This window comes from Notechis scutatus, chromosome 4 (assembly GCF_049901735.1).
Source record: "Notechis scutatus isolate UNSWTSFEM ecotype Mainland chromosome 4, rNotScu1.2, whole genome shotgun sequence".
Lineage (NCBI taxonomy): Eukaryota > Metazoa > Chordata > Lepidosauria > Squamata > Elapidae > Notechis > Notechis scutatus.
In genome coordinates this window covers 128019395-128039077 of record NC_142012.1, presented here as the reverse complement: position 1 = coordinate 128039077, position 19683 = coordinate 128019395, and the positions used below count along the sequence as shown (strand labels likewise).

At 38.3% G+C, this 19683-nt stretch overlaps 1 protein-coding gene across 3 annotated transcripts in view; it reads left to right on the top strand.

Moving 5' to 3' along the window:
• The window catches only part of DGKG (diacylglycerol kinase gamma), a 103273-nt gene that overhangs the window by 42528 nt on the left and 41062 nt on the right, over positions 1-19683 (top strand). For all 3 annotated transcript variants that reach the window (XM_087964887.1, XM_087964886.1, XM_026667714.2), the window contains exons 9-17: positions 2949-2998; positions 3567-3641; positions 6218-6337; positions 11947-12064; positions 13225-13313; positions 14677-14793; positions 16242-16340; positions 17054-17170; positions 18253-18326. In XM_087964887.1, coding sequence (XP_087821013.1) covers positions 2949-2998; positions 3567-3641; positions 6218-6337; positions 11947-12064; positions 13225-13313; positions 14677-14793; positions 16242-16340; positions 17054-17170; positions 18253-18326 — 859 coding nt within the window. The remainder of the gene's footprint in view (positions 1-2948; positions 2999-3566; positions 3642-6217; positions 6338-11946; positions 12065-13224; positions 13314-14676; positions 14794-16241; positions 16341-17053; positions 17171-18252; positions 18327-19683) is intronic.

Genomic DNA, 19683 nt, shown 5'->3' with positions numbered 1-19683 from the left:
GGCTCACCCCATTCTGCGACAAAAACTGGGTCTCGAAAACTGCAGGCCTGCCGATTGTGAGCCTCAGGTTCTAATCTTGTAAGACGTCATGTTCCCATAAGACCTGATACCTTTTAAATTAACCACTTAAAAAATAAACCTAGACCATGATTTTGAGGGGCAGCTCATCTGATGAATTGTAACCCTTTTTGTAATGTCTAACTCTAAACAGATCTGCTTCTCTTTTATTTATACTTACCTTTTCCCACATATTATATCAGTTTTGTTTTCCTCTTTAAATTGTATTTCCTTTCTATTTCTCCTCACTCCGCTTCCAGACGTATTTTATGGCTATAAGAGTGTGTGTGTGTGTGTTGTATGTGTGTGCATGGTGTTATGTGAATCCTTTCATTGAAGAAGGGACTTTCCAGATATAAATGGAGTTGGCACTCTTAGGTGGACATAATAGGGAAGCTATGTACCACGCAGGAACCTGTTTATAACCTTTTTTTTCATCTGTTTCTCTCTTTGTGCTAAACTCTGAGTCATTTGCCATTTAAAACTGCTAGTTTATAAGACAATCTCTATTAATACAGCAGAGAACAGATTAATTATGAGATATCACTGGGAAACCCCAATATCATTCTTCCAGGATCATCTATGATCTATTCTGGTGTAACATTTCAAGTTGGATTGTTCAGTAGAATTTCTTCAGACATCACAGCAGCAGTCAAAATGTGATGTTGGACCTGCCCTTTGGATTGAATGAAACATTCCTAGTTTGTGGACTGGCCTCTGTGTAACTGAGTGTGGTGATAAGCAAAGATATTGCTTTTTCTATTTGAAGTGATGTTGAACAAACATTTCTTCCTTCCTATACTGTTCATGTCCTAGGACAAAGTTATTCATCTCTATTGGCCTACTTGGTTCTGATGTTACATATCATTGATTTTATGAACTGAATTGCCAGATATGTAGCAGAGAAAGGTGAAAAATAGCTTTAACATGAAATTTGTTATCTACAGGATACTTTTTGCAAAATATAAACTATATACATTGAGAAAGTGTGTTGTTTCATTAAGATTCCTGAAAATTGTAAAAGGCTGCCCTCTAGTGCTATTTGTTAAAGATTAAGAATGTACTGTTTATATGTAATATATATGTAATACTATATACAAAAAACCCCAAAGAAAAATCCTTAATCTTGAAGAATTTGATTGAAGCCAATGTTTCTTCTAAAGATCAGTTATATATTTTAAGAATGAACTAAGTATATAATTATAAGGAATTAAATATGCATATATAGAGAATATTGATGACAATAAATTTTGTACAAAGACTTGTTCTACAATTTTGGAAACAACACTCAGAGATTAAAATTATAGTTTATGCAGCATAAAACACATTTCCTCAATTTGAATTGAATTGGATGACATAATATCCAACCAGCTGGCTGAACTTCTAGCCAAATATACCATCTGCTTCTTTGTGGAAATGCATTGGCCTTAAGATGACCTGGACACTGCCATTCACATTATAAATTTACTGGTATGTTTGATCTACTTATTTGGGTATTCTATTTATATAAATGTATATTAAATCAGCTGTTAAGCATCTTCAATGCTGAATATAGTACTTCAAGCCCCATATACTAAAACAACACCATATTGGGAGGAACTGGCCTGGTTTATTTTTAACTGAAAATGAAAAACAAAAAATTGAGCCCTCCAATTTTCAGGAATCATTGCCAGACTGCAAACTGCCATAAAAGAGGGGCTGGAGACAGCTCTGATTTACTGAATACAATTCATACTGATTCTTAAGGAATATAGATGCACGTATACTACAATTGTAAAAAAACTAATTTCTCTGGTCAATCAGAAAATAAAAATATATCTATGTAAAGCCAGACTGCCTTCAAAGTATTCCAGAATGCCATCTACATGATGGGCAGATTTGTTTAGTAGTAATTTAGTCATCTAGTTTTACAGTAATTCCCATAACATGGTGCAGATGCTCTGCCTCACATCTGCAGGATTAAGGTCCAAACCCCTTACTTTCCATTAGGCAGAAAATATTTTTTTATCTTGAAACTAAAAGTTAGGAATTGTGGCCGGGAAACGTAGCTTTAAAAATTAACTGGCTAGAACTTTCAGGATCATCTGGAGGAGGGACCCAAAAATAACTGAAACAGAAATTAATATTTTTCAGTCACGAATCACCATAGGAAGAATAAATAAAAATGTCTAGCTAGCTGTATAAACAGGGAGGGTGCATGAGAGTGCAACAATTGCAGAAAAGGTGTGGCAAAACTTGAGGAAGGTGCCCAAATGGCTGGCCCAGTGTGAGCATAGAGGGGCTGGAGGAGGTAACTTACCCCAGAGACTTGTGACCTTCTTTGCTGACTTTCTCATTGATTTTCTAGGAAAGCTGCAGGGAAGCTCACAAAAGACAATCATTTGGTCGTGGGGTGCTGTAACTGGTCATAAGTGCAAGCTGGTTGCCACGTGCCCAGATTATGATTATGTGACTGCAAAGCTGCTGGGGCAGCCAGAATTCTGAGCGCTGGTTGTAATCACCATTCATTCAGCACTGTTGCAACTTAAAACAGTTACTAAACAAATGGGTGTAAGTCAAGGACTATCTCTGGTAACAGAATCTTGAAAGCGTGTCAAAGTTTTCCCTCTCCTTTTTGTTACACCAAAGAAAATCACTGTGGAGTAATCTTCTCACCTCCTCTTTTTCAGAGCTCAAATAATGTTTTTTTAATTCCTTCTCTTTTCTTATGGTTATGCATTATTTTGATGTGAATTATCAAATACAAAAAGTCAACTGAAGGCAAAGACTTCACTGTGGTCAGCTCAAACCTTGAAGTTAAGGCAGTGATAGACTGTAAAACCTGACATTAGCCCCTTTGTGATGGAACATACATTTATTACATATATTTGCACGTGTGTGTTTTCTTGCAGTTATGTTCCGCCTCTATGATACAGATGGGAATGGCTTCCTGGACAGCTCGGTAAGCTATCCTTCAAACTAGTCCTTTTCTTTAAAAGGATAAGAAGTTATACTTTTTCCCAAATGCATTGGGGCTTTCTTACTGTGATGCCACCACAAAATACTTAGGGTGAGGGATACACCAATGAAATCAGGCTCCAACTAGGCTAAGGCCTGGAAACAAGATCATTCCAAGTTGAGGTTCACAAAAAGGTTTATACAGGTATTTTTCAAAGTTGGCAGGCTCTGGTAAATTTAGCTGGTTAATAGCAGCATCAAAGCTCCTTAAATTTTTCAAAACTGTCTTGATATAGTATATAATTCAATTACCTTGTGGAAAACTTAAATGGAAGGCAATGATATGGGTGTAACTGTGTAATATTACCCTACTGCAAACTCTTTAAAGTGTTTATTCTTAAAAAGAAAAAAAAGTAATCTGACATAATTGTACTAAAGAGGTGGCTCACCTTCATAAAGATATTTACCTTTTTTTTCCTTGCATGCTGATATATAATTGCAACATCTATACAGTATATCACTCACATTATTTTAAAAACATTTACCTTCTTCCATGTTACTTCTAAATTCAGGAGCTGGATCGTATTATCAATCAAATGGTACATGTAGCAGAATATCTGGAATGGGACTCCACAGAATTAAGGCCGGTAAGTTATTTTTCCATGTAGAATCAGCATTTATTTTTTTAAAGTGCTTTGTTCTGCTTTTGAGCATCATTTTTTCATCTGAAGGGCTAGGACATACACAATATTCAATAAACAATGTAAAACTACCTTTTTTCCTTTCCTTTACAGCAAAATAAGCATAGCAATGGATCACTACTAATTAAGATTATCAGATACAAAAGGCTACACCTTCCTCCTAGAACAGGGGTGGGCAAACTTTTTGGCTCGGGGGCCGCATTGACTTTTAAAATTTGACAGACGGGCCGGGTCAGCACAAGATACGATACATATACATCAGCAGGCTGACCCTCCCTCTTGAACCAACATCTAATTGGGGGGAGCAAACCGGCCTTCAGTCTCTTGCGAGAAACTGCTGGCTAACCCTGCAAACCGCTTGCCGAGGTGTGTGTGTGGGGGCTTTCGCCTGCCTTTCCCCCCGCTCAGGCCGCCAGTGTTGCTCCTTGGGGCGCAGCTCTTAAAAGCCTGCTCCCAGCACCCGAGCAACTTCCCAGCAACTTTAGGCTTCCTTTTAACTAGCGGGCACTCGCGCCTGGCCCCGAGCCACGCGGGCGGAGGGGAAACCTGGAGCGCCGCCGGGTCGCCTCCTCCAGCAGCCCGCCCGCCCGCTGGGCGGAACCCTTCCGCTCCTCGGCGGGAAGACGCCCGCCTGCAAACTTTGCCTGTGCAAAGTTTAAGCCTGAAGCCCGAAACCCGAGCAACTTCCCAGCAACTTTGGCTTCCTTTTAACTCGCAGGCGCTCGCGCCTGGCCCCGAGCCGTGGCGGAGGGGAAGCCCGAGCGCCGCCGGTCGCTCCTCCAAGCAGCCCGCCCGCCTGCTGGGCTTCCCTCCCGCTGTGCGGCTCGGGGCCAGGCGCGAGCGCCCGCGAGTTAAAAGGAAGCCGAAAGTTGCTGGGAAGTTGCTCGGGTGCTGGGAGGAGGCTTTTAAAGTGCCGCCCGAGCAGGACCGCCGAGCCGGGAAACGGGCACCAAGGCAGGGCAAGGCTCCACCAGCAGCGGCCTAGCTTTAGGTGGCTCCAAGCAGCCCGCTCCAAGCAGCCCGCCCGTCCGCCGGGCGGAACCCTTCCCGCTCCTCGGCGGGAAGACGCCCAGCCTGCAAACTTTGCCTTTGCAAAGTTTAAGCCTGGAAGCCCCGGAAAAAAGGGGGATCGGGGGGACTCACCTTCGGAGAGGTCACACTCGAAGGTGATTTCGAACTCCCAGCCGAGGCCTTTGCAAAGTTCTTTTCTTTCCTACCCCAAGAGCGCCCGCACTGTTTTGCAGCTTTGGGGGCCACGCGGCACAGGGCAATACGCCACGCCCAGGAATTTTTTTCAGGGACGGGCCGGATTGGACAGACCAACGGGCCGGATGTGGCCCGCGGGCCGTAGTTTGCCCACCCCTGTCCTAGAAACATGTTTAGCAATATATGCCCTATCCAATGTGATTTTTTTTCATTTTCTTTGGGTAATTCCCCCATGCAGAATACTGACATTTTTGTGTAGCAAATGGAAAGATGATGTAAAACTTTTCCCATGGCCCAGTCAGGATTACTCCAACAAACACTTTAAATTTTTTTAGAAAAGTATCTACATACTATTTATATTTAATCTTATGTAGATTGGTCCTGAATTACTGAAATTGAACGATAAATACAAGGATGATCCCTATTTTTATTTCCAGAAGGGTTGCTATCTTAGTCTATTGCAGCAAAACAGAATCTTGTGGCATCTTAAAATTAACTGTTGTCCTTAAAAATGTAAGCTACAATTAGTCTTTAATATGCTACATTTTCTTGTTATTGTTCTTTTTAATGATTTCTTGAGTCATCCGTTAATTCTAAATAGCCATTTAAACCTGTCAAACATATTGTAATAAATCATCACAAATAGAATAGTTCCCAAAAAAGGTTATTATTTTTGAATTTATTTTACAGAATTTTAAGCCATCTTCCACCCACAGATTTTTTTTCTCTTAAAACATCTTTTAAGATATAAGGATAATTATAGTTTCACAAGAAGAGACGTTGGAGGCTTAAAAAGATCTAACTTGGAAAATGTGTAACAACGAACTGCAACGCCAACCAACCAAACAAAACCCGACCATAAAACTAGAATTACATAGAACTCTAAATTACTCTGGGGACTGACTTATCAGATCCAAGTCTGCAGCAAACAAGCATGAATTTAAAAGAAACAAAAGAGTAAGTTGAAGAAGTCAAAGCAATGTGATGAAACCCAGAGATCAGATTGACAACCTGACTGGGATGGAAATATTGTATGATACCTTTAGGTCTCAGTCAGCTAATGGAATCAACTGACAGCATTCAGTCTGTGAGATTAGCTGATTATATTCAGGCTGAAATTACAGCCTAGATTTGTCTCCACTGTCTAACTACTAGACTGTGATTCACAATGCAAACACCAGTGCCCTTGATTCTTTAACTTAATGTTGCAATCAATTTTGTTTCCCATGCTAATGTTCAAACCTACAGAACATTTCCTATCATAAAAATAATTGCAACAAAAATATGTATGATGTACATAGCTTTGTCTTCTACAGATTTTGAAAGAGATGATGGAAGAAATAGACTATGATCATGATGGAACTGTGACACTTGAAGAATGGATTCGGGGTGGTATAACCACCATCCCTCTGCTCGTTCTTCTAGGCATGGAAACAGTGAGTAACAGGCCTGACCTCACAACAATAAGCCAAACTTTCCCAACATGGTATGTTTCTAGAGTAACAATATTTCTAGCTAGGATAGGAGGGCGTTATTATTTGTTGTATAACCTTTCTTTCTACACATTACGCAATGTGACTAACAATAATTGAAATGCAAAATGGAAAATGGAAATTAAACATAAAACATAAATTAAAACCAAACCAAATATTATTTAACGGGGGGGAAAGCCTGGCAAAAGATATCCATTCAGCTACTTTTTTTCCAAGGCAAAATAATACACTGCTCAAAAAAATAAAGGGAACACAAAAATAAGACATCCTAGATCTGAATGAATGAAATGTTCTTATTAAATACTTTGTTCATTACATAGTTGAATGTGCTGACAACAAAATCACACAAAAATTATCAATGGAAATCAAATTTAGCAACTCATAGAGGTCTGGATTTGGAGTTACACTCAAAATTAAAGTGGAAAAAAACACTACAGGCTGATCCAACTTTGATGTAATGTCCTTAAAACAAGTCAAAATGAGGCTCAGTAGTGTGTATGACCTCCCTACAACGCCTGGGCATGCTCCTGATGAGGTGGTCTCCTGAGGGATCTCCTCCCACACCTGGACTAAAGCATCCCCCAACTCCTGGACAGTCTGTGGTGCAACGTGGCGTTGGTGGATGGAGCAAGACATGATGTCCCAGATATTCTCAATTGGATTCAGGTCTGGGGAACGGGTGGGCCAGTCCATAGCATCAATGCCTTCGTCTTGCAGGAACTGCTGACACACTCCAGCCACATGAGGTCTAGCATTGTCGTGCATTAGGAGGAACCCAGGGCCAACCACACCAGCATATGGTCTCACAAGGGGTCTGAGGATCTCATCTCGGTACCTAATGGCAGTCAGGCTACCTCTGGCAAGCACATGGAAGGCTGTGCGTCCCCCTAAAGAAATGCCACCCCACACCATTACTGACCCACTGCCAAACCGGTCATGCTGGCAGATGTTGCAGGCAGCAGAATGTTCTCCACGGCATCTCCAAACCCTGTCACGTCTGTCACATGTGCTCAGTGTGAACCTGCTTTCAATTGTGAAGAGCACAGGGCACCAGTGGCGAATTTGCCAATCTTGGTGTTCTCTGGCAAATGCCAAATGTCCTGCACGGTGTTGGGCTGTAAGCACAACCCCCACCTGTGGACGTTGGGCCTTCATACCACCCTCATGGAGTCTGTTTCTGACCGTTTGAGCAGCCACATGCACATTTGTGGCCTGCTGGAGGTCATTTTGCAGGGCTCTGGCAGTGCTCTTCCTGTCTCTCCTTGCACAAAGGCAGAGGTAGCGGTCCTGATGCTGGGTTGTTGCCCTCCTACGGCCTCTTCCACATCTCCTGATGTACTGGCCTGTCTCCTGGTAGCGCCTCCATGCTCTGGACACCATGCTGACAGACACAGCAAACCTTCTTGCCACAGCTCGCATTGATGTGCCATTCTGGATGAGCTGTACTACCTGAGCCACTTGTGTGGGTTGTAGACTCCATCTCATGCTACCAGTAGAGTGAAAGCACTACCAGTATTCAAAAGTGACCAAACCATCAGCCAGAAAGCATAGGAACTGAGAAGTGGTCTGTGGTCACCACCTGCAGAACCATTCCTTTATTGGGGATGTCTTGCTAACTGCCTATGCTTTCCACCTGTTGTCTATTCCATTTGCACAACAGCATGTGAAATTGATTGTCAATCAGTGTTGTTACCTAAGTGGACAGTTTGATTTCACAGAAGTGTGATTGACTTGGAGTTACATTGTGTTGTTTAAGTGTTCCCTTTATTTTTTTGAGCAGTGTAAATAAATGTATACGTAACTACCGTTATGAAGACCAAAAGCCACTTCTTTATTATTCTTTATTTTTTCTTTCATTTATCTTCTTTTCTACTTCTTTTTCTATATTTTTTTTCACTTTTCTATTATTTTTCTACATACTTTTCTCTTTGTTTTTTACTCCATGGAAAATGCATTAAATAAAAATTAATTTAAGAGTGGGAGCCCAATAGAATCCCAAAGGTGGACATTCCACAATTAGAAGAAGGTCTTCTCCTGCGTACTGAATGAATCCGGCTTTGAAAACAAGTCATCTTCTGAAGGGCCTCTTATGTAGAACTTCACATCTAGAAAGATTTGTAATAGGAAAGGAAATATCTCAGATAATCAGATTTCAAGCTTTTGTAATTTTGAAAATTAGTACCAATACTTTAAACTGTACCCAAAAAGCAATTATGGGAATTAAGTTGAGAAAAGGTGCTATACCGAATGTGACCTTCTGAAGGAAATTGGATATATCAATCAGAATCTGCTTACAAGAAAACTTTCACCAATAATCTAATTATAGTTTGCAATTATTTTTATTAACATTTGCATTGCTTGGTGGACTATAAAGAGAGGATTGAAGAAATGTTGTCCATTGCAAAGCAATCATTTATCTAATTTTTACTTTCAGAAAAGTTTAACATACTGCTTTTGATATGTAACATACATAACAGTATGTATGTTATATATGTTATCTCTAAGGGATAAAGCACATGCGGGATAGTGCAGTGTAAAGCAAAAGAGCTTCCAATGAACATTCACTTGAATATACACAGCCTCTTAGACTCTTTTAAGTCTCTGACCTTCTGAGAGTGCAAATATTGCAAAATCCAGATTCTCAATTTCCTTCTAGCCATAGACACTAAGAACATCTTGTCTGTCTGGACAATATCCAAGGATTGTGTTAACAGTTATCCAAAGCTTCTAAAAAGTGAAGGAGATCAATATAAATAAATTGGATTAGGTTCAAATTAAATCTAATAATATAGTAATTAATTGTGCATTGTTCTATTATAGTGCTATGGAACCAATATCCATTTTACCCCCTTCATCTGCTCTAGATTCTTGAGACATACAGTACAAGCAACCTTTTGAATTCCTGGTGTAAACATTGTCTGATACATCAACAGCAGGAGCGATTTACTCAGTTTCACTTCTATAATCTCATGATTTAGGAATCCTATCTTTAGAAGGTAATGTGGTCATCTGATGGATTTTGAGAGATTATCTGATGCTCTTGACTTCTTGAGCAATCAGATAGAAAAAATACAATAGGAGAGTGAGAGAGAGAGAGATTCTTAAAAATAAGGGTATTAGTCATCAGCCCTAGTAATTACAGTTGTGTACCATCAAAGGCAATATGGCTCTGAATGTCAGTTCCTGAGGAACACAAGTAGGAGGATGTTAATGTGCTCTTTATGAGGTTTCCATAAGCTTTATTGACTATTGTGGGACAATAATCTCAAACCATGTAAGGTTTTTTTTTTCTGATCCATTACATTACTTATTAGAAGATAAGCAGCATATTTTGTTATCCGGCAAAAAACCTGGGATAATAAAGTTGTATAAAGTTCTGTTCATTTAAAAATTGTGAATTCTATATTTTATAAATTTTCTATTCAGGATAGGCTGAATGGTTGCTTTTTTCTTTTCTTTCAACATTTTGGTAGCATGTCACTTCCTATTTTACGTGGCCACATGGTAAAAGGCCATTTGTTCCTTTGGAAACAACTGGCCTGATTTAATGACTACAGTCCGCTATACTTGTCTGTTTCATTGGGATTAGTGGATTCTGCCTAATTTTATAATTTTCTGGATTAACTCTCATGAGTCCCAATTAGAAGGCTTTGCTTTGTCCTTAAGGGAGTATTGTTTGTGATCTTTTTGTAAATGAGTGAAATACAAAATAAAATAAAGTGAAAATGCAAAATAAAAGGCAAATGAACTGAAAATTGTATAATGCAACTGTTGAAAATCACCTCCATGAACTTACTGGTGCAACTTTGGTGCTTGGCTAATGGTTTTATCTGGCTCAAATTAGGAATCCCTAAGCTAAATGTTTAGGGAGGGGAAAGACCAAGTTGCACTGAATAGTATAAAAATATTAGTGTTTTGTGCCTCTGTAAGTAAATGTAATCCAAGATTAGATTTTTTGCTGAAGTCTCCATGCATATCACTGTATCCCAGCTAGACATGCTAGCCACTATAACCATTCAAAAGTGAATATTTGAAATTGTATTATACAGATATTAGTAATAAAGCACTCTGGAGTACCTTTTGCTGTAAAGGCACTCATGGAATCATGTTGATTCATTCTCTTCCAAATTAGGTACTTGCTTTTTCAGTACTTATCACAGAGGTGACTGCATATAGTGTACTCTATTGCCAAATACTGCACACCTGTATGGGGAGGTTGTCCTATGCATAAGATTGATGTTCACCTTAATGACACAATGAGAATAATATCTGGAACCCTTAAATCCACACTGCTCTCGTCTCATGGCTTCATGTTCTTTCTAACATTGCACCTCCTGACTGATCCCAGATGACAACAGACAGTTTGAAAGTGGAATAAAATAAACACGCCGAATGGCCGAGAGCCTGCAATGTGACTAGTGCACCAGAACAAAACTACTGTATAATACATAGCATTCAAGAATGTCTCAAGAAATTTCAAGGCACCTGGGATGACCTCATTCCAGCTATACCAGAAGCAGTTAGATGGTTAGCTTCCTTATATATTGAATTATAACATCTATCACATTGCAATTCTATGGCTCCATATTATGGTGATTTTATTATGGTTTTATCTTAATTTAATATATTATCTCCTATATTGTATTGTCTACACATGCGCACACGCGCACGCGCGCGCACACACACACAGAGTTTAAACTAAAACTGTATTTTAATGATTGCATGACCTCTGTTGATGTCATATGTTAAATAAATAAATAAAATAGAGGTGCTACTATTGACAGGACACCCACCCATGTTTTATATTTGTCAGAGTCGCTGGTAACACCTTCTACTCACCCCCCAAAAAAGTCTACCATCCATTACAGAAAATTGTAATTATATCATTCTATACTAATTGCTGAGAAAAACAACATATTTACATTTTTACAAATTCAAGTTATAATCCATTAGAATATTCAATCTTTGTCTTTTGACTATGTGATACTACATAAATTATTTAGACTAATTTCCCCAAAATGGTAGCCAAAAATATTGGACAATGGCTATTTTGATTGACTTACCCACTGTAATCAGACAGAATCTCCAATCAAAATAGTTATTGTTGGAGATGATAGAAATGTACTGTAGCATATCAGGAGAAGATCAAGTCAAGATAGGTTAATGTATTCTCTAGGTAATTATTTATCATGAGTCTTAGATTATTTTCTTGCATGGTAGTAAAAGTTTAATTTTTAAAAAATTCTGTAGCTGCTTCTTCAAAAAAGAAAGAGAAGCTAGCAAAACTATAACTTAGGTTAATTCAGACAATTATTTACAGGTTGTTGACATGCCAATTAAGTTCAATAAGAGTATCTGTGTGAGGAAAACTGATGAATGTTTTCTATAATTCTTTTGTTCTGATAATATTAGTTCACATTATGAAGAGATAATATCAATAATTGTGTAAAGCGTATATTTCTGTGATTGGGTCATTCATGGATCATTGGAGATTCATCATACTGATTCTTCTCTGCTAAGTTAACTCTTTTTTTAAAAAAAAATCCCTACAGAATATAAAAGATGATGGCCAACACGCTTGGAGGCTGAAACATTTCAAGAAGCCTGCCTACTGCAATTTTTGCCGGACTATGTTACTGGGGGTTAGGAAGCAAGGCTTGTGCTGTTCCTGTAAGTCCCTGCAGATGCATCATAATTATGGCTATTGAGATTGCCTGCATGTTAGTTGGGAAGGGTCATGCCAAAATCTCCCCTAAAGATGGGGAGAGGATTTCTTGATTTAGTTTCTGTTTAATCTTAAAACAGAGATAGTAAGACTTCAATATTTCCAGTAGGTTCCTTTCTCAAAGGAAGCTTGAGATTTTTCCAGTTGTACACCATTTATATTATAGAACCAGATACCAGATAATCCACTTTCAGGACAACCAAAGTAACAACTAAGAGAGAATAGTCTTTTCTAGGATTTGGATGGATCTACTTAAAAAGTTGAATGTTGTGTGCTTTAAGAGCTTCCTGTTGTCACAGCTGTTCTTTTCAATTGAATAAATTAATTAGTGTCAATGATACTGAAGAATCCCAAAGACTAAAAAAGTTCATGTTTAAAAAGAAAAATATTATAAGACGAAACCAAACAACAGTCTTTTACTGAAATAGATTATTTTACAAAAGCCTAGATCAGGGGTGTCAAACTCATGTCATCATGGCGGTGTTACATGACATATCGGGATGTTTTCCCCCTTTGCTAAACCAGGCGTAGGTGTGGCCAGCATGTGATGCATCCGGCCCGTGAGCCAAGAGCTAGACAGCCCTGGCCTAGATGAAAGAGGCATGTCCTAAGTTGCCATCTAAAGAAAGCTTGGAGGCCAACCTTGGGACAAGAGTTTCAAATATTAAGGTAGGATAGATGGCTATTGAGAAGTGTCCCTGGATTCAGTAGAACATAATTTATAGTAAATTAATAAAGATGGCAACTGTTAATACATTACTTTTAAAATTTAACTTATGGGAATCTGAGGTTCAGAAGATATATAAATATATTGATTGTAAACCCCATGCTGAGAAATGATGCTAGAACAAATGCACCACCTCTGCTCTGTTCCTAGCCAGCCAGAGGTCATCCACAACTGTGATCAATTCCATCTCAATAGCGAATGGGGAATCTACTACCCTGGGTTATGACAACAGTTTACTCGTTTAGAATTTTCTCAAGAATTGTATATATAATTGCATACATGGAATAATATATTTTAACAGCCAAACTTTAGAAGTAGCTGGAAATTGCCCTCAATACAATAATTTAGAATGATTCTCTTTTTTTCCCCTTTCTACAGTTTGTAAATATACTGTCCATGAAAGATGTGTGTCCAAAGATATTGCTCCTTGCATCAGTACTTATGTAAAATCCAAGAGAAATACAAATGTAAGTGAGGCATATGTGGAAGATCAGTACTATGTGTCCACTATTTAATCATCTGCCATGAATTCAAAAGCCATCTGTATGTAGAACATGCAGCCCATACTATCATACTAATGCTATTTTAGTAAAAGAGGTCTCTCTCTTAAGACAACTGTGATTTTGATATAATATATACATATCAAGTCTCAGATGGTGGAGTTTATATCTGGGGCAGCATTTGCAGATAAGCTTTAGGATTAATTTTTTGTTTGCAAAGTGATAATGTGTTCTTTTTGACTCCATTTAAATCTTGTTGCCTTAAATGTTGTATTTAGTGAAAATCAGCATTTAATATAAAGTAGGTCCACAAAAATACTGCCTTCCATATCTTCCCATCTTCAGTACCTGAACCAAACTCAATTAACTACTTCAACCGTATTAATAGGTACACTAGATAAATAATACTGTACATCAACAGTACTAATAAGTACTACTAGAGAAATTAAAACTGTGCTGAAATTGTAACTCTGTTAAGATTCAAACGGCATGCTCTCTGTTGCAAAAAAAAAAAAAAAAAAGCCAAGAGTTGCAGTTAGTACAGGAGCTAAATTGAAACTTTGGTTTTGAATCAGACATTGAAACATTAGAGAGATGTAGTTGTTTACAGTGTATGCACATGGGTATACAATACTGATTAAGAGCTGCTTCCACGGGTATGCACATTATAAGTTATAATGTAATGGTGAGTGGGAAAGACTTTGGGACATGGGGCAAAGAGATGCTAACTAGGGAACCATCAGATAAGAGACAGCATAGCCTTCAGCTGCAGACTGAGCAGAGCAAGAGGCTCTGAAGGGACTCTTCATAAGTTCTCAGACTCTAAAGATGATAGCAGGAGAACTTTCCCACTTGCAAAATTCGATTAACATAGCTTTACAGCAAATTAAATTTAGTCTATCTGGTCATGTTCCCTGTCTGGTCTACCAGATAAAGCTGATAGTTAATCTATTTACCTACAACCATTCATGTTTTCATAAATGTATAGATAGGCAGCCCCGTAGTGCTTTTCAGCATTCTCGGGGTGGTTTACAATGACAGCATATTGCCCCCAACAACCTGGATTCTCATTTTACCAATCTCTGAAGGATAGAAGGTTAAATCAATCTTGACTCCTGTCAGGATTGAATTCCAAGCTGTGGGCAGAGTTTGTCTGTAATGCTGCATTTTAACCACTGTGTCATCAGGGCTCTGGTATAAATGTCTAGAAATAATCAGAGAAAACAATTCCCTAAACTGAAGATGGGAACATTTCCTGTACTAGAAACTTCCCTAAATTAATAATATCCTCCCTTTCTACCAAGCTAGTTGAACAATTTTGCATTTCTAGGTTATGCAGCATACATGGATTGAGGGCAATTCCCCAGCCAAGTGTGATCGATGTCATAAAAGCATCAAATGCTACCAGGGAATTACCGGACTACATTGTGTATGGTGCCAAATCACAGTGAGTATGTGAAGAGAATGTGGTCTTTTTATTTTTAACCCCAAAATATGGAAATCTGCTTTAGTCACAACAGATTGTTATACATTTACATTAATAAATTTTGTGACATGTTTGTAAGAAATAAAGGTTCATCTTCCGTTACTACTGTAGCAACCCCTCCTAATCCCAAAAATAGCCATTATTCAATAAATTATAAAGAAATCATAAATGCTAAAAAATATTGTAGCTCAACAGTTCATGCCACTATGCATCACCTCTTTTATAACCCTGATTCTGACCTATATGAAGTAAATCTTTGTGAAAAGGAAGGTCTACAAGAAGGCTTCAGAGGCAAAATTGGCTTTCTCAAGGAACACATCCAGGATTGGATGATAACAATGATATTACCCACTTTGCAACTATTGTGAACTATTATAAGCACCACTGTGGTACAAAAATAAAGCTCATAGGATGCATTGCTTTTTTTTCTATTTGAAGGCATTTATTTTTATCGTTATGTGTGGTGAATGGTACTACATGCCTCTTAAGTGCAATGACAGGTACAGAAGTTTACCAGATCTGCAGATATTAGGGCAGGAAGAACAGAGCTGTTTAAAAACATGATTTCTGATTTTATTAATTTAAACTCTTCTCCTTTTCCAAAGAACTCAAAGCAGTTCTTTGAAGAAACAGCAACAGAAACAATTTCATAGAGTTACAAGCTGATTACAACAGAAAAGCATAACCTCCCACAATTCCTGAAGCTCCTCCAGAGCTCCTCCTAAAAGTTAGCAGCAAATCGTAATTTTTAATGTGATAGAGGAAGGTATAATGTTGGACAGTTGTAGCTTCCAAGTGATCTTAAAGGTCAAACCATGTAAAACACATTGTCCATGAGCAAGGTCTTCCAGTCCAGAAAAGGGCACAGTTGGTGTACAACATGGATCTATGCAAAGGTCCCCCTCACAGGAATCATGATTCTAGGAAAATCTCACAAATTGTGCACCAGCTCAATCTGAGGAAGTGTGACCCTTTTCAGATTTCAATGGTGATAAATCACCAGACGCTGAAAGGACCAAAAGCATAGAGCCACTCCATCTTGCCAGGTCTGGACTGTGGGGTCTTCCCTGACATTTGGTCAGTCACAACAGTATCTGCCAAGCCAAGGCTAGAGATGTATAACTGTATCATGGGCATATTTCCCCCCCTCCATTTTGGTACAAAGAATCACTATTTTCTCATTAGCTTAATTCCTTAAGGAATTACCTCTCCCAATAGAAAGCAATGGCTTTTCTGCTGTGCTGTAGACTAAAAGCCATCTTATCAAAGAAACATCAAAGAAACATCAAGTGCTTTGCTAATCTGATATAATTTTCTTGATCACAAGTACAGGAAAAAATTAGAGGATCAAATGGATATGGAAGCAGGAAAGTAAACATTGGTACATGCTGTTTTCTTTTTTTTTAAAGCTTCACAACAAATGTGCCTCACATGTGAAACCTGAATGTGATGGTGGGCATCTCAAAGACCACATCTTGCTGCCTTCTCAGATCTGCCCAGTTGTTCTGGTAAATGAGTCAGCTTGGCACATATCAAATTGTTTTAATGAGTGATATTTTCTTGTTGATTCAACTTCTGTCTCACTTAAGGCAACTGGATAATATAGTCTCATGATCCAAAAGGTTTTATCCAAGCTGATTTAGTTAATTAGATTAACCATTCCAAACCCCTGTAACATTTGTGAATTGCACCATGAATAAAGGGCTGAAGCAATTCTTTTAATTTGGAAATATTACAGAAAAGGCCAGTAAAAGGGACCACGATGATTCAGAATGATTCTACAGAGAAAATGGATAATAAGACTAGATAATTCAGTGGAAGTCTTTCCATAGTTGCTAATCATGATGGCTTTATACCTTCTCCAAGATCAGAGGCATTGTGTCTCAATTAAATCTTGTTTGTGGGAATTTTATGACTACTGTTATGCAGAAGCTACTTTTGGGGTGATATTTTCAGAACTTAATTATAATTTGTAGCAAAATTGCTAGGTTATCCAAGATCATTTGGAATTTATAAAATGCATGTCCTGTACCAAATGATAAGTTTTGCACTGTTTAATAGGCAGCATTTTAGTACCCATGTGTTATACAATATCCTTAGTCTTTTGTGGTCTTACATATTTTTATACTTAGAATTCTATCATTTCCTCTCTGTTTATGTCATTAGTACTTCTTTGCTATCTATTTTTAAATGTCCATATCCATCTTTGACTCTTCAAAAGGATAGGCAATCCCACTCACGAAGATCAGAGAGTGAATCACCATCCAGCACCACCCCCGAGGATACAAACATGATCTTCAGATACAATACTACCACAGTGGATGAACATGGACTGCAGGTGGGTAGCTGATAGCATCTTTTCTCCCTTGTACATGTATGGTTGTATTTACCCATGGAGAAGCACTTTCATCATTGTGACCAGTAGTGGGCCACTTTGGAGAAAGATATACAGAGTCAAATATATTAGTCCTTTAACCTGCTTATAAACCACTCTGAGACTAAATAGCCCCAAAGCAATGTATGCCCCCACCTAAAAGCTACCATTCCCTTCTCCATTTCCATATATAAAGTCAAATAGCCTGGAAGTTGCATCTTTCTTTGTATTAACATTGGAACAGTATTATTATTATTTTTTTGCATTCCTGAAGGCAATTTGATAGTTTACATTCATGTTTCTCAACCTGAGCATTCTTAAGATGAGTGGACTTCAATTCTTAGAATTCCTCGTCAAGCATGGTTCTGGGATTTGAAGTTTGTGTATCTTAAAGTTGCTGAGATTGAGAACCATTGGTTATGGAATGGAAGGAAAATTACATGCCATGTTGCATTTCCCCCCCATAATATCTTGCTTCTACCTTCCAGCATCTGTTTTTTTGAGGTACATGACTCACTCTGCCTAATGGAAGACCTTGCCCCAGTCCACAAATTATTATGTTAAACTGTGTATGTGTTAATAGCAGAACATTCATCCCCATAGAATTTCCTCTAGTTTAATATTCAGCGTGTCTTCTCTTTAAAAAAAATATTATAATGATATAGAATCGATGCTTGCAAATGTTTGATTAGGCTAATATGTGTCATGCCCTTAAGAATTTAATCACTTGATGTGTATCAAAAAGGTGCAGGACGTCACAAGCCTCCCAAATAAAGATGTCCATTTATTATTCTGTGTCCAATTTGGATACAAATTTTGTCCCAGTGTATAGCAAGACAATGTGCAAAAAAGGTGCAAAGAATAGCACAGTTTGGAGAATCGTAATGTTTCTCCATTTCACTAGATCCTATTTACCTAACATGTTTCTAGTTAGTTGTTTTGCTTCATCTGTAACTCTGCCATATCACTTCTTTCTCCTCCTTTCTGCACAATGTTTGTATGTTGTGCAAGGAGTCTGCTTGTTTGATATCCACTTTGGTTTTCAGATCACGCCTAAGCCAGGAACACACCCATTGCTGGTATTTGTGAACCCCAAGAGTGGAGGAAGGCAAGGAGAAAGGTATGTTTCCCCCTTCTTTTGGAAAATTGTACATTTCCAGGATTTAAGATTGTGATACAAAAAATGCACCAATAAATTGTTGTAGGCAGATAAATTATCTTCAGGCAAATGTTTTATGGGAGATTTTCCCCTATATTCAAACTGTAATGTTCCTTATAAAGTGCAGTTATGATTCCAGGTATTTTTTACCATTACTCTTACAAGTATAAGAACAAGCAAAAGAAGCTTACCTTTGAACAAGGAGCCCTTGGGGCTCAGTGGTCAGAATGCAGTATTGTACTGCATACATTGCCCACAGCCTGGAGTTGGATCCTGACAGGGCTCAAGGTTGACTGAACCTTCCATCCTTCAGAGATCAGTAAAATGAGGACCCAGATTATTGGGGCAATATGGTGATGTTGTAAACTGCCCAGAGAATGCTGTAAAGCACTATGGGGTAGTATAAAAGTCTAAGTGCTATTACTAAGTGCTATAAGCTTCTGTGAATGTCCTGAAGCAGGAAACTGCTATAGTTTAGCACCAGAATATCAATTTTGAATGCAGACTCCAGAATCCAGATTAAATAATTTGCATTTTGAGATAATGGTAAAACAGATTTCAGAGTAGAACTCTGGAGAGCTGCTACCAGTCAATGTAAAATGTTGGTTAAAAAAATTGATGTTTGCCTAGAATAGTTGACCAGGCTGGCTGAGATTATTGGAAGTTGTAGTTCAACATCGCCTGGAACTATAAAATTGTAGAACTGGAAGGAGCCATTAAGTGCAATTCCCTGTTCAAATGAAAATGGAAGTATCCAAAATAGGTGGCCACCAAGCCATTACTTGGACAAATCTAGCAAAGGGGAGCATACTATCTTCCTTGCTAATTGATTCCATTGACAATCTGCCCTTCCTGTTACGAAGCTTTTCCTAACACTCAAATGGAATCTACTTTCCTATAATTAAAGGCTATGTTTTCCTGCTGTACACATTGTCAGAAAACAAATCCTCACTTTTTTTCTGTAAATCTGAAAGCATTATCATGCTTTTCCCATTGCCTTCATTCATCTTTCCTTTAATCCCTCAAGTCCACTTCCCTCAGCCTCTTCGAGGACTTCATAACCTCCTTTCCTAACCTCAATTGATTCTGTACATAGCTTTTTTTGATGCCATATCTATAAATCAGTCTTACTGGCATGTATTCTTCCTTGGTGACTGCCCCCCCTTTTTATGTGGGTTTTTTATTTAGAGATTTCCCCTAACGATTGTTTCTTTGTTTGTGCAAAGGTAAGCTTCTTTTGCTGTGTTCCACTTTTTCTTTTTAATTTTTATTGGGGGGAGGGAATGCTGTTCTTAGTGACTCCTGTTTTAGGAATTCC